Below are 25,806 nucleotides of genomic sequence, written 5' to 3'. Positions count from 1 at the left end.
TGGTGCAGCATCTGTTTTCTCAAAGGACGCGTATATTTCTCATGGGGCCACTGCTCTCCACACCCTCCATGCCCGGTGTCTGACGGGAGATATTATTCAACCGGTGCGCCAATACCGGCCACCTCCCTCTGAGGAGCTGGAATGATTTCTCAGTCTTGCTCTGATCTTAACCTTACTCTTGTCTTATACACAGAGGGGACCATTTCTCTTGGGAGATATTAACCCTCCCCTTGGCCTGGGGAGACATTTTTCAGCGAGGAGCTGACATTAACTGTTGTTGCAGGGGCTGATTGTCTGAGCCGTGGGCCATACTTTATGGAGCCTCTCGTTTCCACCAACATTGATCTGCCACTGCTTTATACTATGTGCATGGACTGATAAAAACCATCCTGTGTGTTTGTGTGTTGGTGTTCACCGAGGAGAGAATACAGACCCCTTAACACTAGAATACCAATGAACATGTACTGGGAGCAGAGCATGTTAGCTTTGCGGCAGATTAGACACCAGTAAAAAGGTATGTGAGGCAGTTAGTCGCCTACATCAAAAACAATAAAACAAAGGGGGCATGGGAAGTAGGAAAAAGGGACTATAATTTTAGGGGAAAGAGACTAATCACAGTTATTAGATTGAGGGGAGCCCATTCACTGAAGAAGGGTGGAAAATGGGAGAGAAAACAGTTGCAGGGTAGGAGGAGGCGTCTTACCTGGGACACTTTGCGCACCACCTCCCCACTGACCACCAGTCCCTGAACAAAGGAACGTGCTGCCACAAATGTGCGTGTGACCATCATCTTCATCACACGAGGTGTGTCTCCGAAGGGGCGCAGTGTCTCTATCTGCTTAGAAACACACTCCAGGTAGTCCTCACCTGTAAGCAGCATATAAATTCATTAAAATCGTTATTTATGTAAAGAATACATCAGTAATCTCAATCTCTACAAGATGAGTAAAAAGGATAATAGCCTGGAAAGTGTCATCACATCTGTACAGGACAGTGTTAATTTCATTAACGAAAACTATGAAGAAAAATTTTCATCAACTATCTTTTTTTCGAAGATAAAGAGGAGACATTGATGAGCTAAAAATAGATCTTTGAGAATAAACTCTATAATGAAATGCATGTTTTGTTTTCTTTGCCAAGAGGAAACAGGATAAAAAATGTTAGTAGCTGGCTGTTAACATTCAAAATGAAAGGAGAACAGAATGATAAATTCCTTTTAAAATGCATTAGTAATGCTGAGAACTGCTGTGCTTGTAATTATTTTCTAATGCAGTGTGAGCAGTATGAGATATGAGCGCCAACAGCTGGTGAAGCCAGTAAATAGTTACCACCAGGATGTTTACGCTAGCCTGCATAACACCACAACTGAAGCAGCATCAGCCATTAGCATGAGTTGTGAGCTTTAATTTGGCTGAAAATACTCAGCTATATGTGTTGATGGTGGAGTTTGCTGAATGGATTTTTAGAGTTTGTTAGTAGCAGCGGTTGCTGTTAGCAGCTAGCTTCACTTGTTAGTTGCTGAACCACAGCAGAGTGAGCAGACACCTGCCGCCAGAGTTCACATCTGTTGATCCTTGCAGGACTCCGCTCAGATTTAGACTTTTTAGAGAAGGTTTATGGTTTGATGCTGTTTGACAGGCAGGTAGAGTGCTTGATTATCTGTGAGTGTAGCTGTGCAGTGAGTAAACAATCTGAGCTCAGCAGAGTTTTCTCTGACAGCTGAAAGTCCAGTTTTTATCACAGACTTTGTGTGGGAACGTGAGTGTAAACCTTCAGGCTAATGTTTCAAGAAGAATTCAGGCTGAAATAAAGTTGTTTTTTGCTGAATAATGCGATCAAAAAATCAGAGTTGACAGTGAATCTCTTAATAAATCCTAGTTGTCTAGTTGTCTCATATTAGTTATTTACGGTACCCAAGTTTAAGATTGTGAGTTTTAAATGGCGATCAGTAAGTGCATGCTCCTTAATGATCCATTAAACCTGTCAAAAACTCAACTGGAGGGATGCAAGTTTCTAACAGTGTAGAAATTACTGTCATTGAAGAAAACAGAGAGATAATTTCAACAATCAATACAGCCTGTCACCTTGACTCCAAATTCTGCAAATTCTGATTCCTGTATTAGCCTGACTGAAAGCAGTTGAAAGAGACAAAAAACCTCTTGTAATGATTAAAAATTGACTAAAATGTAATGACTTTTTGTCATATAAAACTATGAAGGATAAAAGTGACTAAAACTAATGTGCATTTTTATCTAGATACTACAACAGCTGCCAAAATCAACACTGGTATATCACTTCTGTCCTCAAGCAATAAACGTGTGTTTGTAATGCATCATTAACCTACCAATTGGCTCTTGGTTGTTAACCAGTGTTTTCCAAAAAAAAGCTGGATGTACCTATGAAATATTGCTTGTTTGCCTGGTAGAAGAGCTTCTCCAGCAGCCTGACCCAGAAGTCGTTGAGCACCTCTTCCAGGTTGACATTGGAGCCGCGGTAGTAGCGCCTCAACTCTGAGTACAGGTCAGAGAAGACTTGGGAGTTCTGGGAGTATAAGGGGCCCCAAGTTGGAACGAAAGTCTCCTGTAGAATAATCGCAGAGCGGTTCAGCAACTCCTGGAAGTAACCTAAAAAACAAGTACAGAAAGCAAATGGTTTCATATCAGATCATATTTACAGTGTCAGCAACAACACACTGCGTAGTATTATTGTGTTCTGTGCTATTTTCCCCTCCATATCCTCACATGAACCTTAATGCCAGATAAACAAAAAAAAAAGTTAGTCAATAGCACAAGATATATCGGCTCTGTGACAATAAAGCTGTTTTTACAGTAAAATCATTAATCATTTTCCACATTATTCTTCCCGCTCTGTGCTGCATACCAACTTTGCCTCATACTGTCAGTGAACCTAAAGCTGCAGTATGTGAGAGCGTCCCTTTAGGGGATGTCAGAGAATTGACAGCGCTTCAGGGTGCAGTATATACAGCTCCGAGGAAGGATTTACAGATATAGACAGAGGCAGGCAGACAGTGGAAGGCAGGAAGGCAGACTGTCAGTCTTGGAGAGAAAAAAAAAGTATAAAAATGATGAAGTCTGACTGAAAAAAGAACAAACCAAAAAATTGAATAGAAACAGAGAAGAAGACTGTAAAAATCCAAACTCTGCACGAATGTAATATTTTGTCCAAACCATTTACATAATGCAATAACTACAGATAAAAGACTAAACACACAAAGTAGTCCTCAAAAACTTAAATATGAAGTGTGGACCTTTTGTCTCCCTCTTTGGTTGGTAGAGAAATTATACAAAGTGTTGGTGCCGGCTTATGATGTATGCCACAAACATAGTAACCTGCTCAGGAGCTGTCTTGCGACATTTGTGTCTGCCCTTAGTCTTTTCACTACTTTTCTACTTTTCCACTGAGTAAAAGCTACACCTATGGTGATCTGTGGTATCCTTGCTGTCAATCACTTTCTTTTTTCAACTTTAATCCTTTCCTCTGAATGGTGAATGTCAGTTTTAGATGGTGCATCCACTCCAGAAACTTTTCCTTGACGCTTTTAAGTAGTGCTCAGTAATATGGCTTATAAATAATATTGCTATATCACGCTATATGATTTGTGTCTTGATATTTTTAAATCTCCTCTAAACTACTGTAGAATACTCTACAACAAAGTTAAATAAAGTACTGTTCTAATAAAGCTAAATAAAGTACTGTTATAATCAAGTTAAATAAAGTACGATTATACTAAAGCTAAATAAAGTACAGTTACAGTAAAACTAAAGGAAGTACTTTTATAAAGTTAAAAAGTAATGTTACAATAAAGTTAATGTATTTTTAGAATTAACTTAAATCAAAACTGAAACTGTTTTTGCTGCAAATTTGAAGGTTTTGGTCAACAGTTGAATGTTTAAGTTAACAAAAAGTTCAGCTGTTACTGTGTTGCTGTTAACAGTAAGGATTTATTCACTGTGAGTGGGAAACAAACCAACAGCTCTCTAGCCATTTTATAAATAATATTTGCAAGCTGCACTGGTGCTCCATGGTTGCAGAATGAGACTAAATAGTTGTGGTCTGGAGCCCTGCAGATACGAAAACACACAGAGTGGTCTAGAAGCGTGGACAAAAATGTTAAATGTATCATGTTTGTGCCATTAAAAACAATTGTGTGATCATTTTTAATTGACATGCACGATGCACTCTTTTTATGCATCTTACCTGGAACAAGGCACGATACATTGAGTAGTATAGATACATCGCCCTCTACTTATGATTTTCCACCATAGCTTCCGTTATACTCCTAGCTATTGCTCAATTACTATTGTCTCTACCCCTTTAATCTCTGGCTGATCGACATAAAACACATCACTTGCAGTGTGCTAGCGCAGGAAAGTCACCAGAGACACCACGCCGCCAGTTAACCCCAGAAATAGCTTTTCCTGGCAGTGATTGGCTTCATCAGCATTGTGTTAACTCGTTTGGCAAAGGCTTGATAACTGATGTTCGTTTCCATGTAAAAGTCCAACACTCCAGCCAAACTGTTTAATTGGACAGCATGAGACTGGACAGGTGTTGCTAAGACTGGGTCTTGGGTGAGTTTCCATCAAGATGCATACATTCACATATCAAATTTGTTTTCATGAATCCTAGCTTTTCTGTGGCCGGTGGCATAAAGATTTTTACATCACCTTGTGTGTAAACAATGTTTATAAATGAGGCCCCTGCTCTGCCAGGTGTATGGCAGCAGCAGCAGATTCAGCACAACAACACTGTCCCCAAACCATCCATCCATTCATGGCCAAAATTTGCTCTGCATCTCCATGCACACAATGGGTTCAAACCTGGTGCATGTGTGTGTGCGTGCTTATCTGCTTGTCTGTCTGTGTGGGTATGCATGTGAGTTTGTGCGGCAGGGAGATGGGAAGCTGCAGTCTGCGGCAGTGTTTACTTTGTAGGTGTCTTATCTTTGCCTGCCACCACCCCAGATCGGGAGGAGACGAGAAAAGCGGAGGTTGTGGCCTCCACAGGGGACACCCTGCCTGGAGGTAGCTTATTCCCTTAACGAAGCTGTTTTTAAAAACATCCACACACACACACACACACACACACACACACACACAGACACACACACACACACTCCGGCATATTTCAACAATATAAAAACACACCCAGTTCTGTAGCAGTTTCCCTGACGACAGCATATGGGAAAACCTAGCTAAGTTATACAGAAGCAAAACTCCAACACCCACATGCCCAGGGCCTGAAGAGTATCACAGAACTTGGAGTTACATAACTTTTTAATATGCTAAGCTCATCCTGACCCATCTGTGTAGCATTATCTAAGCACTAGCCCTGTTGGATACTATATCTCTGTTCTGCTTTCCCACCCATTGATAAACACAAGCCAGCCTGCTTCACCGCTGCTGTTATTTGCTGCTTTCTTCTGGCAATTTCACAGACTCAGCCAAAAGGTCTATTCTCATTGGAGCCGTTGATTTGAAAAGATGTATTTAGGACTGAATGTTAACAGAGATGTGCTACTGTGAAGACTTACTTTTAAAGCCACTCACAGACGACCGCTCTGTCATTCTGTGCTCAGTGAGTGCTTCTTGAGGCTTACAGTATATCTGAAAAATGTACCCAAGTCTTCTAGGAAACATCAAAGGGCACTCATCAAGTTAAATCCATCTTTGTTTTGGTTTGAAAAGCTCCACATCAGGTCACACTGCCTCTCCAACAACCTCTTTAGTAGCACAACTAATTGCCCTTTGACGTTTCCCCCAGCTGGGTTCAAGCCCAGAATAATGTCAGAGTACATTATTTCTAAACTAGAGTTATAGCAATGTTGTCAGTCACATGCTTTTTTTATGTGCACTCATGTCAAAACATGTACAATGAGCTCTGGGTTTAACTGTGTGCTTCTCAGGGGTTCAAAAATGCAATAGCAGGCTGATATCTCTGAGAACCTACTTCTCGGGCGTTTGCTGTATTGTGCTAAAAACCTGTGCCTGCTCTTCCTAATTGGTGTTAAAAACAAATAAAATATTGCAATTTCAAGTTTAAAACAGTATTTTAATGATTCAAGGCAGTTTTATTATGTCACTAAATGTGTTAATTATATTTTAAAGGGATAGTTCACCCAAAAATCAAAAATACATATTTTTTCTTAGAGATATATATTCGTCTGGAATGTTTTGGTGTTAGAGATATTAGTCATAGACATGTCTCTTGAATGTAATGAAGCATACTGCTTGTGTTTCTCAAAGCAAAAAAATAAATAGATAAATAAAATATTCAACAGCAATGTCTCTTTCCAGAAAGCATCACCTGGTTACTCAAGATAATCCACAGACCTTGTGGTGGGTGGTTTAATGTGAGAACTAATTTCTTTCCACTGAACTGCACCACCAATCGCATCACTGTGCAAAAAGAAGTGTGCATCGAGTCATGGTTAAGAGGCTTACAACAGCATGAGACATAAATATTAATGGCGTCCTACTCAGCATAGCTGTAACGTCAGTTAGCTCACTGGTGCAAGCCATCAGTAGACGCTGCCTTCTCTAAGGTGATGTGGTTTGGGGATGTAGTTCAGTAAAACGAAAATAGTTTCTCGTAAAACTGCTCACAAGGTCTGTGGATTATCTTGAGTGAACTGGTCATGATTTCTGGAAGGACACATCGCTGCTGAGTTTTTCAATGTATTTTTTGGCACTCTGGACACCACAAGCTTGAGTGCCATCTAGTTCCATTAAACTGAGAGAAGGCAGACATCTCTCAGACCGATACATCCAACACTCGGCAACTCACACCAAAACAATCTAGATTAATAAATAGCACGACGCACGCTAAGAGAAAAAAATGTACTTTGGATTTTGGGGTGAACTGTCTCTTGAAAACACTGGAAGAAACCAACCAAACAAAAAAACAATTTGATTTTCAGGCCATGTGTAAGATGACAAGAATGGTAAGGTTTGGATTGTTTAATATATTCTTTAGAAATAATTTTGAGTTGAAGAAAACAAGTCCATTCTCTAAAGGCAGAGAAGGCTGCTGCAAAAGTTTTCAACACGATAGAGAAAACCTTTTAAGTAAGCTCCTCATTATTGACCTCAGAGTGCAGAGCAAATGGCAACATAATGAATAGTGTGCAGACTTCGTCTTTGTGTGTGACGTAAATAATATCTTAGATTATAATGCTTGGAGAGATAAATGCTTGTGACATGCAGCCACCGTATGTCCCTTGTTTGCTTAGTAGCACGACTTCCGAGCTGGATGACACATCGTTCCCCTTTTCTGACCTCCTGTCACTCAAACTATCCAGAAACAAAGCTCTGGGTCAGCCTCAAAGCACCAGGAGAGATGCATCTATGTCACTCACACAAAAACATACTTCCAGGAGTCAGCAGAAAATGCACACACACACGTACGGGGAGACTTCAAAGTGACAGCAAACTCACGTGTACACGCAGACACACGAGGATCAGAGAGCATCTCTCACACACACACACACACACACGCAGTGAGACAGACGGACAGACGAGGAGCTGCTGTGACAGCTGCAGCTTTGCTTTTAATCCCCATTAGAATTTGTTCCTGCTGTGTACTGTCAGCCATACTGTAAAGAAGCCTTAAGTCTGGTTAAGCGAAATGAGTTTCAGCAGAAATAGTTTCAGGTGATGGAGTGAAGTTGTTCTTTCCACTTAATGTATAATCAACATTTCTGTTTACAGTCCTTATGTGGTTACGGCATGTTTTTAAGTGCTCTGGGTTCAGCACATGAGGAGAGCAGATTCTGGTAAAGGGAATCATGCTGTCCAGTTCTCCTCTGCCCTTCAGCTCGAGTGAATAATGATCATCATTAGTATGACACAAAGCCCCCTGTGCACGTTTGTGTGTGTGCCTTTGTGTGCGGAGATGACCTTTCTCATTCTTTATCTGTTTGTGTCTCCATGAAACAGGGAGGTACAAGCTCATGCTTTTCTCACCCCGGCTTCCTTTTTAACTCCACCTCGATCTTTCCATCATCTCATAAAGCCTAACCTCCACCTTCTCTCCCCCGGTGTCTGCTCTCCAGGGAGGGAGTGATGGGAGAGGGCACCTAATTGCTTATATTCCAGTACACTGGGTGTGGAGGGACAAAGAATAGTTCAGATAGTTGAACAGTTTTAATCATTTTCAGTGTGGTAGTCATGAGGATGCTGTCTCCTCAATGTATGAATTTAAAAATATGTATAACCTTATACAAGTGATGCCAGTTAATTGTGAGGATTTTCGTTTTCTAGCTCTGTAAATCTCAGTTATTTAGCTTTCCATCAGATACTTAAATGTCATCTCAGTCAACAGTAAAAATGTTTTATTGATAATTAAATTACAAATTTGATTAAAGGGGCTTTACAATCTGTACAGCATACAACATTGTTTGTGTCCATAATAGTACTGGACTGATTATACTTGAAATACTCAAAAGACTGAGCTATAATTTATTATTGTCATGTATCAAGTTTAAGCCAAGTGCAATCCCTGATGCAAAAAATGGATCCAGTGTGGAAATGCCAAAAGCTGCAGTTCCATGAATGGCCACTTGAGAATTGAGTCAATTAGACCACCATGTTAAAATGCCCATAGACCAAAAAATAATGAACGTAACTACTGGGACATCACCCACTGGTTTGCGGACTCCCTTTTTGCAGGCATTTTGGCCACTGATATCTTGTTTTTTTTTGGAGTCAGAAGTGACCAGATTTGGATGAGGGTGAAGCTGTGGAGGAGTGAGTCTCACAGACAGCTTGTCACTCAAAGCAGCCCAACTTTAATCATGTGTAACTTTAAGCCTTAATAAAATATAAATGGATGAGTAATATAAAAATTAAAATATAAAAAAGATTTGCAATATTGTGTTGCATATTAATATTGAAGATTATCCTCTTTGATATCATGAAAATACTTCAACTGTTTCCTCAGCTGTATGACAGACATACTGACTGCATACTCTTGTAATTAACAGCATTTTTTTTTCTTCTTAGATTTGCAAGTAGATTAGGAAATTCTCAGTAGCTCCATCATATTCTGGCTTTCATTCTTTCCCTTCTCTCTCTCTCTCTCTCTCTCTCACTCACACACACACACACACGCACTGCACTGTACACACACACTTAGAACAAGCAAAGTCAGGCATGTGTGTCTTAATGACTCTCTTCCTGCGGTGAGAGGGGAGTTAATGATTTCATTTGTAATCACTCTGAGCTTCACATCCAGGCCACCTTGACATGTCAGAGGCTTATTTTAACTCAATTCCTACATTCACTTATTCCACTGCTTCTAAACCTGATTAAACACACACACATTAATGTGTACACGCAAACCCTCACGCACCATAAAATTACTCTCAAGTATTTTGTCCTCTTCTCCACTGTCTTGCTCTCATATCAATCAATACAGTGCTTTAAACTAGACAGGCTGCCTCTACCTCCACGTGCCCTCGATCTCTGTCTCTGGTGTCTCTCTATTTCCAGTCCTCCCCCTCCTCACTCTGTCTCCTGTGTCACGTTGTGTTATTGACAAGAGATTCTGTGTAACACAGAGGTACCGTCGATGTTTCTCCGGCTGCCAATCACTCTCGCTGAGGGCTTCGACTGATCCCAAGTTACTTTCTCACACAGAGGTATTAACTGGTCGCGGCTTGTGCTGCTCATTCCAGGATAATCCAGATTCAGGGTTCTCATACAGAGAGGCTTAGCGCGTCTGGCAACATTTGCCACTGTCTAATACAGTTGCGACTCACACCAGCTGATTGAATAATCTGATCTGAAATTTGTTGGTGATTAAACAATCAGGGGCTAACTCTCTAGGCTCCTGTGAAAACTCCGGTGTTTGTTTCGTCCAATTGGCAGTTAACATTGTCTTGCATGTCCAGGAAATGTTTCAAAGCACCCGGGACCAGGCTGGAAGACTGAAAAATCGTAGTAAAATATACAATCCAAATTCTGGGAAAAGCTAAAAGTTTGATTTACAAGTTTTTTTGCAGGAGAATGACACTAACCAGACAATGAAATGGAAGAAAAATGAAAGTATACTCATACACTGATAATGATATGAACCCTTAAAGGGGGCCTATTATGCTAAGATTCAGGTTAATACTTCTATTTAAGGTTTCCACCAGAACATGCCCTTATGGTCAAAAAACACCATTTTCCTCACACTGTCTGTGTAGCTCCTAAGTTCATCACATGCTGTTATTGGGCCCCAAAAGACTTCTTCCTGTACATTTGCATTGTGAAAAAGACGTCAGTATACAAATCAGTGGATACGTTTTTTTGAGCATCACAACTCCCGTAAAATGACTCCCTCCACTATCAGGATTTGATCCATTTGGTCCCATGACATTTAAGTTTTATCCCCGCAGCCCCTTGGCTAAGTTGTAAATTTGCTTTTGGAGGACAGCAAAAGGTATTCTCTGCAGGCCTCACCTGATATTACCGCCCTGCTCCTGTCCACTTAAATGTTATTCAGTTTGCTTTATATAGTCTCGCTTACTCCGTGATTCCATTATTCACATACAGTTAATGACCATAAATTAAAACTAGCTGAGAAACATGACGACCCCCTCTGTGTCCTTGCTCTGCTCTGTCTCGCCTGCTTGTGTTTTCTCCTCCAGCTGAAGAACTGGGCTGGCAGCAAATGCTACTAGTGAGTTGGCTCACCTTGGCAGATGAGCTCGAAAGCCTACAAAGCCGGCCAGTTCAGTCTGCCTCAGTCTCTGGAATCTCTCTCAGCTCCCATATTTGACTGCTTTGTTCTGTCTCTGCATCACGATCATTTCATACACTGTTTTCTGGTCACCATGGCTGGATGCTAGTTCACATCTCATTAATTTGTTGTGTAAATAACGTTTAATAAATTGTTTCATCTCCAGTCTTTTGTGTGTTCTCCCTCCTTTGTCATGAACTGTGAGCCAGTTCATGACACATGACTGATCAACTGAGTTTTGGCGATTTGCCAGATAATGACATGGGAGGACTGGATAGAAGAAGAAGATCAGTGAAAGAATGAGAGGGAGTAAGACAGGAAAACAGGGCTGCAAAAGCCGCAACAGTATATCTTGTTTAAATCTGACAGCCTTAATTCTATTTGTCCATTTGGCAAGTGCTGAATGATCATATTAGCTGGACGGGTCCTTGGCAGGGAGAAGAGAGGCAGAGACACACGGAGCAAAAGATGAGGCATATGCCAAGAAGAGAAAATCAGGTGCATTAAAAAATAAAACTAGAGAGTACGTACAGGACCACCACAGAGCATGCACACTGCTCTAAATTTGTTATTTTAATGATGGAACATTTTAAGCTGCATCTGGATCAGATTTGCATCAAAATACACAATCATGTTGATTTGCTGGTGGCTGCCATGACTTCTGGGAAATATCCAAATCCTCTCTGGGAAAAGCAGGTGTTTGTACAAGAACAAATTGTGCAACATTCAGGTGACTCAAACTTGGGACTAATTTGGGAGTTACAACCGTTAAAATGAGTCATGTTGCCACCTGTAAGCTAAATGCTGTCACGTTTTGGTTTTTTTTAGCTCAGACTTTCACCTGCAGCTGGTTAAAAGTATCTGACACATTCAAGAGGCATTTGGCAATGCATGAAATTCATAACAGTAGTGAACAGGTTTTTTTTTTGGTTTTTTTTCCTCAATTCAATTAAAGAAAATCATATTTGGCCTAAACAGATGGCCTAAACAAATATTGTTAGACCTCAAGCAAGGAATCCTAATTTCATTGTATCCCTCCTGGTTGAGAAATTTTCATTAGATTAAATGTGAAGGGTTTCATAAATGTCGATATGATGGTCCAATTCACACAAAAAACTAGGGGTGGGTACTATTCACATTTGAACTGATATTAGCTACCTGTTATTGCGGAGCAGTATCCAAAGATACCTTTTATCAGTTCCTTACTTTCTATGTAATATCAAAAATGTAATTTTTGAACAAGATGCTGAGGTGATGTAGCATACCGAAAAGCAATTCTGCACCGCTGCTCTTTTCTAATCACACTCTGTCTGCTTGTGTGTGTGTGTGTGTGTGTGCGCGCGCTACGCTATTACTAAAATCATATAGAAAAGAAAACAGACCAGATACCTAAACTATCATTGCAGATAAGTGCTGCGGCAAAAGTTGTGGCTCAGCTGGAATCCGACAGAGTATGGCTGGCTTCTTGACTTCGATGCACTCCAACTACCAGAGCTCCGCTGCTGGCCCCAGGGCTCCATGAATGGCTTGTTAGTGCTACACGGCACTTCCATCTCTTGTCTTAACCCAGTATTCTCACCTAGATGCACGTTCAGGTACTGAAAATTGGCACAGATGGATTTAATGGGAAATCATACTCATACAGTAAGTTGCCTTCACAACCCCATGAAAAATGCACAACAAATAAACTTAACCTTAGCCACAGGCCGAAGTACTTTCCTCCATAATTGAATTTAAAGTAACATACAGCCAAGAGAAACAGCCAAACGGGGCCAAAGATGTATCTTCTACAGAGTGCCCCGGGGATATCGTTTTCCTGCAGGCGACCCCAGAGGCTAATGTCGCCCTGGTTCCCTCATCAAAAAGCCTATGAGATTTTTTCATTGAATTTTGGATCATTGCAGAGAATAAACTCTGCGATAATGTTTATGACACTTACACATTTTGTTCAGCAAGATAATCTTCACAAATGAACCCTGCTAACAGGATTTTTGAAGCCTAGCTGCAATCGCCAGAAGTCAGAAAAGCTAATGTTAGGCTGTAACAAACTACACTGCTGTCTAGTCGCCACCACTACAAGGCTGTAAAGCCGTGTTTGGCGTGGTTCAGCTTGATGATGTTCCATGGTTTCATTTAGCCACATGTTATCGACCGCCTTTTTTAAGACAGTTCACAAGTGGTGTATTTATGTTTTTTAATGTAAAAGACCAAAACATGAAAGTCTCTTTAGCTAGTGTTAACCACAGACGTCATTTAAGGCCTCTAACCAAAAACACATTCAAAAAACCCATTGACTTTGGGACAAGGGAACCAGAGGTGCTGAAATGCTAACAGATTCCCAGGTTTCTGGACTCTTTACCAAGGTTCTCAATGTTTGAGGTGACACAAGTGACCTTCAAGAAAAGGAAACAAAAGCAGACTGCCAGACTGAGAGACACAGACTTGTAATATTTCTGGCACAGCGAGGCCAGTCTGTACTCTCTATCCCACCCATTGCTTCTCCAGCATGCACCAGATGGTTTTGTGATCTCCACTTTTTCTACCAGAACCACCGCCCCCCCCCATCCACAAGTACCCAGAATCCTCATCCTTTCCCTTTGTTAGTCCCCCCACCTGTGCAAGGACAAAAAATAAACAGGCACAAACAAACACTGCTGTCCTGGGCACACTGAATGCACAAATGATGATATGGGAGCCATTAGACTGTTTATGTGTCAGTCTGACTCTCCATCAATAACAACACTTATCACACACATACTGTGCCCCGGGAGCACTGCAAGCCCCTTAGCCAGCATTTAGATGCTATTAAAAGGTCCCTTATATTAAACAAGCCGACACATCACATAATGCATGTCATTTATCAACAGGCTCTCCGTGGAAGATTTTATTCCACTTTCTCTCTTCTTTCTTTTCCTGGCTGGCATTATGCACCATTTACCCATGTCTGTTTCCTTTTCTATCCATCTGGTTCTCTTTTTCAGCTGTTTTCCCTTGCTTGTTTCCTCCCAAACTCCATACCATTCCTTACCCTCTCTATCATTTTGTTCTTTTTTTCCCTCTATCTCATCTTACTTTCCACTGCTTGCCCCAATGCCATTCTTTCTAACACTGCACTCCTCTTTCTTTCTCTCTATGTCTTGTTTTCTCTCTCTCTTTCATTTTATCCTTCCAAGGCGCCATCGCTCCTAGTGAGTAATGTGTTTGGCATAATTAGGCCAGTGTACTCCAGGTCCCCATCGACGTGATTTGCATGTAGATAAAATGAGCCAATCAAGCACCACAATGGGAGCAGATGTCCTTGTCTCTCATGACATCATCAGAGGTGACCCTGAAAGCAGGAAATTAGAAGGTGGGCGGCGGGAGGTGGGAGTGAATCAAATCTGTTGCTTAATTGTTGGGATGTTGCAACACAGATGTAGAATGTGCCACTGGTGTCCAATCCTAATAAGCATGGGTTTAGTCATTTGGAGGTGAATAGAAAAGAACACTGAGCTAAATTTGGTAGAAAGCAATCAGATGCCAGCTTATTGGCTACACCTTATGCCTGCCTTGTACCAAATAACTTTTCAAATGATTACACCGTCGCAGACTAATTTCCAGTGTAGTAATAAAATCATAAGAGGATTACATTAGTTGTATGTGCCCGTGATTTTGATCGTTTGGTGTAAGTTGCTAATGAAACTTAGTCCAGGCCATCTTAAATCAGTCTTTCTCATCTTCCCTTTAAGACAAAAACAAACATATTTAATATTACAGTATGTTTTTGGTTGTGGGAAAATTGTTAAGCTCAGTGAGCTGAACATTGTCAGCAACCAATAGCTGCAGTCTCTCCTGCACCAGAGAAGAAGCAGCAAACCGGGTGGGCATTAACATGAGGGGACCTCTGCAGAAATGCAACAATGTTAACGCTTCTCGATTCCATTGTACTATGGAAAGGGAGGAGAAAGTGGTGGAGCTGTGGAGTGAACAAGAGTTGGTGTTTAATTCAGCATGTATCTAATCCACAAACCAGCGCTTATTTTGGTGAAAAATCTTTTTTTGAAAATGTTTGCCTCTTATTTTCACAGTTGACTCCCACTAAAATCATGCAGCTCATCAATGGAATCTGGCTATGAAATGAGGCAAAAGAAAAAATCCAAAATGTGAAGTTTGTATGTATTTATAGTTTATCTTTACAGATGATATCGATGCCGAATTCACTACAATAATGTCAACATATGACGCCTTTTAATTTGTGTTTCTAGAGTCATTTGTTTTTGTGGACCGAAAGGAATTGTAATGTATCATATTTCTTAAATGGAGCTTGGTGTAACACCAGGAATAGGATGGGAAATCATTTCAAAGGAAGTTACCTAGTTGTGAATTGTGACCTTGGAAGATCCCCAGTCTTTGCAAAATCTTATCGTGTGTGACTAAAATCTTGCATTGTTTTTAGATGTGAGAGGGTGTCAGACATTAGTCTTTAAAAGTATTTTCAAAGTCTTCTAGAGTATGGCAGGCATTCGTATAACTAAGGCAGTCAAATACGACAGCCTGCAAAAAGTCTTACCTCATAATCATCGAAAGATCTTTACTTTTATACTTTACTCAACTTAAAGGTCATTTTGGAGGCTGTAGTTTGTATGTAATACTAAGAGGTGTTTCTAAAATGTTGTCCATCCTATATGCAGCCTTCAATGTATAGCATGTAAACTACGCACTGAAATACAGTCAGATACTTCAAAAATGCATTCCAGTTTTAACATAGAAACGCACGTCTTTTTCACTTGCAAATCACTAAAACGGCTCTAATTGGGATCACAGTACATGTTTCTCTGTATCAGAACTCCCTATGAGCTGCCAGACTATTCGCTGAAAAGAAACACAGCAGGCTCCTACTTGCTATCCTCTAATGGCGATACAGACTTGTCCTTTGATCCAAGTTTAGGGCCTGTTTCCTAAAACTGATAGGATTCAATTGAGAGTGCTTGATGTCATTCTCCTGGATTGCTCTCCCGTAGTCTATCTCCACGGGAGGAGACGAAATTACTTAACAGTCCAGCTGGGAGATGTTCAGAGCTCGACTTAAATGAATAAATAAGCGAGTCCTGCTTGGTCATCTACAGTAGAAATGAGTGTGCCCATACGCCAGCCAGCCAGCCAGTACTCTTCAAATCAGATTAAGCTCTATGACCACTGATCTGCCTTGAACTGAAATGGGCTGGAACACACTGGCCAATAAGCATTTGGCTGCTCATAAATACTGTGTGCCAGTGCACGAATGTGTGTGTAGTCTGTGTGTGCCGATGATTCAAGACCTGGGTTTAAATCTCTTTGACCCGTGCATATTAATCTATCCTGTCAAAAACAACAACAAAAGATACTGAAATCAGCCTCATACACCATTTGATTCTGATGATATTCACCAGAAAAATTTTTGGCTTCTTGGCATAAAAAGCTACTTTGACAATGAAAAGAGTATCAAAAATGTTTTCAGTCCTTCTCTGAAGTCATGCTGTCATAGCTATATACACAATTGAAACAAGCGGTCAGGCGAAGTTAAAATGTGTTTTAAATTGTTTCTTAACATCAAAGGACTGACAAATCGAATAGATGAATGAATTGGACTTCTATGATCTTTAGCCAGTTATGAAAGCTTTGTCCCAATTTGATCTTTTTCCTCAATCACAACACAGACACAAGTCTGTTGTTACACCGCAGATATTTTGCTCTCTAACTACATGTTCGCATAGGCAACTGGCTGCGCCGTGAACAGAATCCATAACATTGTTGCCTTTATATGTGCGTGTTACTACAGGTTTCTACTAGAGGGAGCACCAGAGTACTAAAACTTTGTACAACTTCCAGATTTACATGATACAAACAATAAAGATGGCAACACTTGAGGAGGTTACTATACTGTTAATTCTGAGGATCAGACACAGTGACGCGGCACAGTTGTACATGGTAGGTCTCATGCAAATAATGACAATGGTGAGTATCATTCTCTAACGCAAAACAAATATCCTTTTTTTTTTAAACATCAGGTTGTGTTTTTAATTTGTCAACCACCTGACTAGCATCAGGAATCGGTCCATTCGGCCTCTTGATTTTCCTTTTTTAAAAACAAATACAGACAACTGCCCTTGGCTGGTTTTGAGATATTCCCTCTCATGCAGGTGCAGAACTTATGCGCTAGTTGGCCACTGGATGCAGTTTTTGCAGTGTGTACAGGCGAAACCTTCTGACTTACACACAAGCGACATACTGCAACGTATCAGTTGGCCTTCATTGCCCCTAGTCCTCTGATATTGATTTGGTGTGTCTGGGCCTTGAGAAGACCTAAAGTTTCGTAAGCAGTGGGTGAAAGTCAGGAGTTTGCAGGTATACACACAATCATGCAGAGTCATGGAGTACTTTATATACTGTGCCAAGCCTTAAATTTGAGTAATAATTAAAAGGCATGAATTTTGCTAATATGGTCTTTTCTTTTGATCTTGAATAGTCTAAACAAATATCCTTTTGTATAAAGTTTGCATGACGCTATATGTGGCAACGGGACAAGTGAGCACACACACACACACACACACACACACACACACACACACACACACACACACACACACACACACTGGAACCAGATGCAAGTGATGGCACCATTAGGCCAAACACCACCTGCCAGGTTTAAGGCTTCCGTCTGTCTAACACACCTGGTTGCCATCTAACACACAGCTCCCTTTGGTGCCATCACTCTGTGTCCTCTCTGACCTTTTCCCTCTCACTTTCATATCTAACCCCATCTCTCTTTCTCTGTTTATCCCCTCCACACTCTCTCTAGCTACCACTCTCCGTTTCCACCTGTTTATCTCCTACCCTTGTCCTTGCTCTGACGACACGTCCCTTTTTCTCGATCTTTTATCCTTCCATCTGTCTCATTTTCACTCTGTCCTCTACTTCACCCCCTGTTTTCCTCATCTGCAAAACAAGCTGCATCTTTGTTTAACGCAATATATTATTTAGTTTGTACGTCTCGACACAGTGTGAATGACAGTGAAGAGATTGGGAGTACCAAGTGCAAACCACATACACTATACAAAAACCATTTTCACTCACAAACTGACAAACACATGCACATAAACACACATCGGCATGCTCACATATATACAGCGTACAAGCTCGCAGGCCCAGAGCCAGCTGTATGTAAGCACGCTGGTCCTCTAATCTGTGGCTTGGTTGGGACATCTTCCAAAGTCCCTGGACCTAAAAAGGCCTAGCCTGCCTGGGCTGGAACAGTAACACCCTACACTTAGCCACATGGCGCTAGCTAGCCCACACCCTGCTAAACACAGCCAGATGTGCAGGGACTGGCAGCATGGTACAATGTCGCTGTACTCTACTTCAGCCATATGAACAGAAAACTCTGCTCTGGACGTGGTTAGGAATCAGCTAATCCTCGCTTATTTTTAAACATAAATATCAACTTTACTGAATATTTTTCCAAGAGCCAACCATCAATCCACCTCTGAGCTGCGACACAAGTTGACAAGTTAATTTTACTTTTAAAATCCTGGAAACCGATTGCCTTGAAAAATGTAAGTAAATGTGACTTCATGTGTAATTGTTAAGTTTACTTGAAATTAACTAAAACATTTACTTGATCTTGTAAAGTTGTTGCAACTTTAGAATGACAAGTTTAACTGAATCAATCTTTTTAAGTGTGAGCAATTTCAGTAAACGTAAACATGTTAACAAAACAGAACTTGCAGATTTAACTCATCACTTGCAAAATCCTCGTCACGATCAATTTAAGACGGACTAACTCAGTTTACTCAGGTATTCAACACTGAAAAAGGACAAAGTAATTTATACATGTCATTTTTAAGTTGCAACAATGTCACACAATTAAGTAAATACAGCTAAATTTTGGGTAAACTTAACAATTAGATATAAAGTAAACACTGAATAAGATTAATAGTTACATTTACTTCCCCTTTTCAAAGCAATCTGTTCCCAAGATTATTTTAAGTAAGATCAACCTGTCAGATGTTATAGTATAAAGCCTGAAACACAACTCATTTTACTTTGCACTTTTCAACTGCTTATGATAACATGAGGATGTCTTTTGTAATGGTTGGATCCTCCCAAATGCGCTGATCGACTGGCAGCAAATGTAGCATATTACGGTCCAATTAACCCCAGTCTATCACTTAGCTCTCGCCTTCAGTCAACAACAGATGGTTTTCAGACCTCAAGGTCTCAATGCACATATACTTCTCTCCTCCCTCTGTCAGCTCTGCCATCCCCATCTGATGCTCGTTGGGGTGAGATAAGGGGACGTGAGAAACAGAGACAAAAATATAAAGTTGAAAGAGAGGAGAGGAGAGGAGAGGAGAGAAATTTCAGAAATTTTTAAGAACACAACTGGCAAACACACAAGGACAAAAACAAGCTACAAATATGTTCTTTCTGAGGAAACACAAGTTACCATGTTCGTGATGTGTGTCTCTGTGTATTTAACTACGAGTTTTTGGATGCAGATCATTCGAATGTTTAGAGGTCGAAGCTGAGTGCTGTTTGAATGTGTGTGTGTGTACTTTGTGTTGTTTACTGGCACGTTGTGCTAAATGAGGTGTTTTCCTGAAGAATGGGAAAGCTCAAGAACTGTAGGATGACAGAAACGAACTTTTAGAGAATTGTGTGTGTGTGTGTGTGTGTGTGTGTGTGTGTACTTGGCAGGGTGACTGTATTCCTTTGGCACAGTACAACAGCCCCCTGAGTGAAAAGGAGGGACTATGAGAAAGAAGGACACAGAGCAATAGAAGACGAGTAAAGAAATGTCACTCTGCCACTAATCACTGTGATTTGAAAAGGTCAGGCTAACTAGCCAAACTCAGAGCCCCAGCTGACAGATCCATTGTCACCGACTGGCCAAGGGGAACAAGTGGAGCACAGAGACACCCTTCTATTAACTGGAGCAGGTCATTAGACACAAATAATTGCCTTGGTGCACCAATGTTCTAAGATTGAAAATCCCTCTCTCTTTGTCTCCCTCTCTCTGCCTTTCTCATTTCTTCTCTCTCACTCAGAGAACTACAATTAAGTCCAGATTTTATTTCATATTATTAAGAGCTTAAACAATATTTTGCTAGTTTGCAGAGTAGATTTAGTAATTCAGACTCCTGCTCTGGTGCATGTCGCTACAACACAGCAATTGCAACGCCATTTATGTCAACATTTTAGTGCAAAATGTTAACATCATTTGAAATAGTAATTGCAATGTGTCATGGGACTTGAGAGTTGAATCCAGGAAGGGTTTTTTGTCAGTAAAGTAGGAATGTCTCCATCTGATCTCAACGATCATTTCGGGGCAGGTCAAGACCTTTTTTAACTGATTGGGATCACCTTAATTGAGCTATATAAAGCCCAATTCGATCCTTTGTTTTGCGTCAGCTGTCAGCTGTTTTTACTCATGAACTTTCATGCACAGCGACTGGAAGTGCAGCTGTCCTTAACTCTCCAGCTCTCTGCTATCTATCTCTCCTTTAGTTTGCTGAACGCCTGTGTAAGAACTGGGGCTAAGCAATGACCACGGTGAAACAACATATGCCAACAACAGCAAACGCACTATAAGATTGTTTCTTCATGTTATTTAACAAAGTTATGAGCACTCTTTTCATTTAAGCTCAGTGTGAGAGCGTGAGAGTGGTAGTGCAGTGTTTTACCATCTTGCTCAGAAAAGAGACAGTTACCCTGTGCTTATGACAGCCACACTCACCATTCTGCTAAAAAATGCAATAAAAGCCCCCTTAGAAAAAAGACTTGATTCATTTGTTAATGTAGCCTAATCTTACCATGAAAATCAGCATCCAATAAAACAGTTTAATTAGGTAACTTATGCCAGGCTGCAACAAAGCAACAAACACTGAGAAACCCTTAAAGGATCTTCTCTGTCCCTATAAGGCCAGGGCCAAAAAGATTAAAACAGGGTTTGTTATTTTATACTTGATTTTGTAAAAAAATTTTTAAAAACAATAAACATTATGAAACAACTTGGATACAGGGATTTTTTTCTTACTGAATTGCAGACCTGATCATTTGTCAAGCATAGGCTATGCACTAGATTTATTTTTAATAACCTGAAATACTTCAAGTGTGCACTGTGCAGCTGTGTTATCTACGAAAATAACAGTTTCTGAAGGGCACTTAATATTGGCAGATACTCAGTATAAAAAAGACTAGAGTTAGGATCAGGGACAAAAAACCTTGAAAGTGACATCCCTTAAATAAAGTCTTACTTGATCAAGTTAAAGGGATTCAAAATATGATTTTCCCATAAAAGTATTGGTGTGATGGATCAAATTTTCAGTGGATATGACCTCAGAAACCTGGTAATAATGTTTAAAGCTTGGCATTCTGACATCACCTCTGCAAGGCATTACCAACCTCCTCTGTTGAAGCATGACAGCAGATCAATGCTCATCATCAATCTGCGGACTGTAAAAGGGCTTTAAATTATCTCTCACACTTCTTGTCAGTTAGTGTGTATGTGCATGTCTGCATTATTGTGTAGGTGGGGTATGTCCAGAATTAAACTGTGAAATGAGAAACACCACAACTACCAAGACAATGTACAATCAAAACTGACACAAAATACTCCAAACTTGGTATACGAGGTCAAAATTACAAGTATGATGATGAATGTGTTCGCTCATCTCATTCCCTCACTCACTCAGACACCAATGAATACACAAACTGACCGTCAAAGGCCTTGTACTGTCCGGTGAGTGTGGCCTGTAAAGACCGTCCATTCTCTCTGAGTTGGCCCTCCATCTCCCTACGGCTTAGTATGGCGAGTTTGTCCTCCATGTCGCTGGTACAGCAGGTGTATCCCTGGGGACAGATGCGCAGGTGCTCCCCTAGAAAGAGGACAGGTGGAGACGAAGGAGGTGTAAGGGGCAGAAATAGTAGAGAGAAGGAGAACACACAGGGGAGAAGGAGAGGAAGAGTAACAACAAATGTAGCGTTAGCATTAACGGGTTCCATCAATACAGTCAGCACTCAACAAAACTGAGATTAATAGTCCCTGTGTTGCGGTTGTATAAAATACACAACAGTGAACGTGAACATGACAGGATGAATTAGCTAAAGTGGCTGTTTTTATGGCCTTAAACCCGAGCCTGTTGGCAGTCGAGGTGGCAGGGCTGCATGTGTTCGCCCGCCTGATTACCTGGCAAGATGTGGAGAACTCTGTGGAAATGGGAGCAGTGGAGCAGGAGTACAGCATCAGCTCCCATACAATTTTAATGAGCACTCCTGACACGCATGCCTGTGCATGCCTTTGCAAACACGCACGGACGTGCGTGCGCGTGCACACACACGAAAACTCAGAAAACCAGGCAAGTAGAAAATATCTGTAAGCTCAGTGTGAGTATACACACACACAACCAAACACCATATGAGATAATTTAAATAAGGGCTGTCAAAGTTGGTTAAAGCGGCAGTCAAGCTGAAACTAAAATGAGAAGAAATTATGTAAGACGGAAATACCATCATCCACATCAACACAACCGAGCCTAGGGCGGACGGAGTTAATGTGGGTGATGTTCATTTGCAGGTGAAGAGTGCAGATTATGTGTGATGCAACACTTTTGAAGTTTACTTCCAACAATTACTATTTCCAAACCCATTCACACACGCATAGTATGAATCCACAGTGAAACACGCACGCACACAAGGATGTACCGTCACACCAAAAAATAAATAATAATTGTGGTGGGAAGAGGAATGAATAAAAGTTTTGGATGATTCTGTTGGATTTTTAAAGAGGAAATGAATGCTTCCTAACAAAGAAATATTTATTAAAGCTTCTGATGCGCCCACATGGACAAAAATGCTCAGACAAACATCAAAAAGGCTTTAGCAAATATGCAAAAAAGATGGCAACCCTTTCTGAACTCAGCGCTCCTCCTGAGGCAGCATAGAGGTCACATCTATTTGCTCGATGCGTGCTGCTGTTTATGTGAGGAAATACGTTTTAATGAATATTTTCATTTTTTGCAAACAAGGAGCTTGCAATTGCTGCGCCAGCCTAGGTCTGTTTGGAAACCCTTTTTCTCCTTATTTTTCTGTAGTTGAGTCAGTGCAGATTTTCTACCAGTTTTATATCAGAACAACATTGGTATTATGTGAAAATGATCTATGGTAAACTTCCCTTTATCTTACCACTGCACAGATTTCCCTGCTCATCTCCCAGCTGTATAGCTGTTGCTTTAACTGCAGATTGTGCTTGCGCATTTTTTTTTATACCCGTCCCAATGGACACAAAAAGTATAGAAGCTGATCAAGACAGAGACTAACTCTCTCTCTATCAAACTAAGCCCAAACTCAGATTACAGGGTAGAACTAGGCAGTGCTGATCAAATATAAACCCAGATCCTGGGTAAACCCATTTCTCACCAACAGAAACATTTTACTGCACTGTTTGGCTGTAATATGAGTATTTGTGAACAGGAAGTGGGTGCCATACTTTTTCCTTTATTCTAAAAGACAGAGACTGATCAAATGGTAAAACTGAGCAGTGCTGATCAAATATGAACCCAAGACTCTGTGAGAAACATATTTTAGCTCTCAGTTTGAGTTAAATTTTAGAGCATTTGTTACCAGCCTATTTTTATCAAATCACCTCTCCAGCAGTGGAACATTTCTTTAACCAACTGTCTATTACAATATTGATTAAAAAAATGTCGAAATATTGCTTAAAACCTCTACCTTTTCATCATAAAATCACTAATTAGAATAATATTTGATCTTTTGTTTCGGAAGACTTCTACAAACCCCACAAAACTGGAAAAATGTTGGCAAAATAGCTTAAATGATAGTCCCACACTTACAGGATAAAATCAGGTGATAACAATAGTAGTGTATGTTACTGACTAGTCCAAAGTCTGTAGTACAGAAGCCAGAATCTCCATTGTTATTTGATATTAGTGTGCCACTGGTTACACTTTGTATTAAGCAGTGTTATATATATAGAGTGCAGATTGTAGCATTTCCACTGTAATTGCATTACTTTCTCCACGAAGAAGCACTTAAGTGAATCTCACTGAGTCTACCTTCCCACCCAAAGGCCCTGCAGTGACAAGCATTCAAACTGCCTCCCTGTAATTCTCACCAGACATTCCTTTCCCTTTCTTCTCTTCCCTGCTTGAGGGTCCTCTGAAATCCTTGCATGGCTTTCATCGGTGTGTTACTGTACATGAGTTCACTAAGATTTACACACAAACACACCAGTGAACATACTCAGACAGACAGACAGAAAGATGTATGAATGCATGCACGCATGCATGCACATACACACACACACACACACACACACACAAAAAGACCCTAAATTTTATGTTGCGTTCAAATGATGATTTATCGCTAGTCGTTGCATTTTATTCGTATCTAACATGAAAAATTTATTTCTTTTTTTTTGGATTTTCTGCTTCTCAGTGTCACAGCAACAGATCTGATGTACAGACAAGAAATTCATGTGATGGTTTCAAGAACGTTTCCATGTATTTTAAGCATTTAAACAGCACAATGATATTAACAATTATAATACTAAACGTATTTTGTTGCAATGCTGTAAAACTTTCAGGTTTTACTTTACAACTCTTAAAACAAACTGCCCTCAACAAAAAATGGCGATATACTTTAGGTCGTCCATGCAAGCAGTGCATTATGACCCATATTTACATCAACTGTGAGGCGGTGATCTCGAATGTTAAAACGCAGAATACAAAAATAATATACGGTGTCTGCAACATAAAAAAACACATTGTGTTTTTAATGTATGTACATAACATACAGTAACACATGTCCCTGTTCTATCCTTTACTAATTGACTGAAGTCAAAAAATAAGTCTAAGCCTCAGTTTAATCATTGAAGCTTTGCAGCTTACACACATTGCGACAGGTCTTGAAATGTTTAATTACTGTAATATGTCTGCTTTATCATCGCATCACTGAGCTTTACATAACCCGCACAAAGGCATATACAAATGCAATAAACACACCTAAGTACAGGATTAATGATTAAATGTCCCTTGGGCGGATATTAGCATACACCTGGCGGAGTTTCAGTCTATAGGAACAGTGCTACCATCGATAAGATTGATCCTACCATCCTCTTCATCGTTAAAGCTACTGATTTCTGTGTGCACCGGCTCAACGATTACAAGCGAGCATTTCAGCTTCATTTACTGTAGCTGTGGGCTGAGTTAATCACTGCGCACGCCCCCATCCAGTCCATGATCTCAAACATATTTTGCAGTGTGTGTGACAAGAATCCATGCACTTCACTGATTATGTGTCAACCAAGTTTCTGTAACTGTCCTTTAAGTGCCTCGTCCAGGCCAAGTCTAAAGTGGAGCAATTAAAGGCAATTTTCCTCTTCGACCACGGCAGTGGAGGACAGGCTGCTCAGATCAGAGAAGGTGACATTGAACATCTCTCAGCACCCTCTCACTGGTCATGGTGTGACTCACATTCACACACACCAAGGCAGAGAGAGTTTGGACCAGGAGAAGGGCACTTGTATGTAAGTTTGTATGATTTGTGCGCGTCGGTGGGAGGAAAATACATAGAATGAGAGGCCCAGAAAGTGAAGACGAAAGCACAGAGAAATGGAGAAGGAAATGACTGTGGGGGGGATACGAGGAGTGAGAGAGAAGCTTGGTGGAGGGATACAGCACTATCAGGGGTCAGCTGCAATCTGTCAGCCCCTGGGACGGCCGTTTAAATGCCTGGACTGGTTTCAGTGTGTATGCGTATTATGGGCCTGTGGCCATTTCTTCCAGTGCAATCTGCTCGCTGCCTGCTATTTGAAGGACATCTGTGTACAAAGAACAATACACACTTAGAAGCCCAACACGCTCACACACACATGGAGAGCTGGAGGTGTGAGGCTTCCAGATGCAGCCAGGCGGAAACTGTTTAGAGGGTTCATGTTTTTATATATATAAAAAAATGATGATTTTCCATTTACACTCACAGCATCTGCAGAGTGGACACTCACTTACACACGTGCAGTTTTAA

At 40.7% G+C, this 25,806-nt stretch overlaps 1 protein-coding gene across 1 annotated transcript in view; it reads right to left on the bottom strand.

The window, feature by feature from the left end:
- Positions 1-25,806, bottom strand: part of gpc1b (glypican 1b) — an 84,253-nt gene that overhangs the window by 16,690 nt on the left and 41,757 nt on the right. Inside the window, exons 3-5 of the mRNA XM_042497184.1 lie at positions 21,483-21,641; positions 2,397-2,624; positions 704-867 (exon numbers count right to left, since the gene is read on the bottom strand). Of these exons, the coding sequence (XP_042353118.1) occupies positions 704-867; positions 2,397-2,624; positions 21,483-21,641 (551 nt within the window). The remainder of the gene's footprint in view (positions 1-703; positions 868-2,396; positions 2,625-21,482; positions 21,642-25,806) is intronic.

The sequence above is a fragment of the Plectropomus leopardus genome, chromosome 12, assembly GCF_008729295.1.
Source record: "Plectropomus leopardus isolate mb chromosome 12, YSFRI_Pleo_2.0, whole genome shotgun sequence".
NCBI lineage: Eukaryota > Metazoa > Chordata > Actinopteri > Perciformes > Serranidae > Plectropomus > Plectropomus leopardus.
The sequence above is the reverse complement of the archived record's forward strand: the minus strand, read 5'-3'. Positions and strand labels throughout refer to the sequence as shown.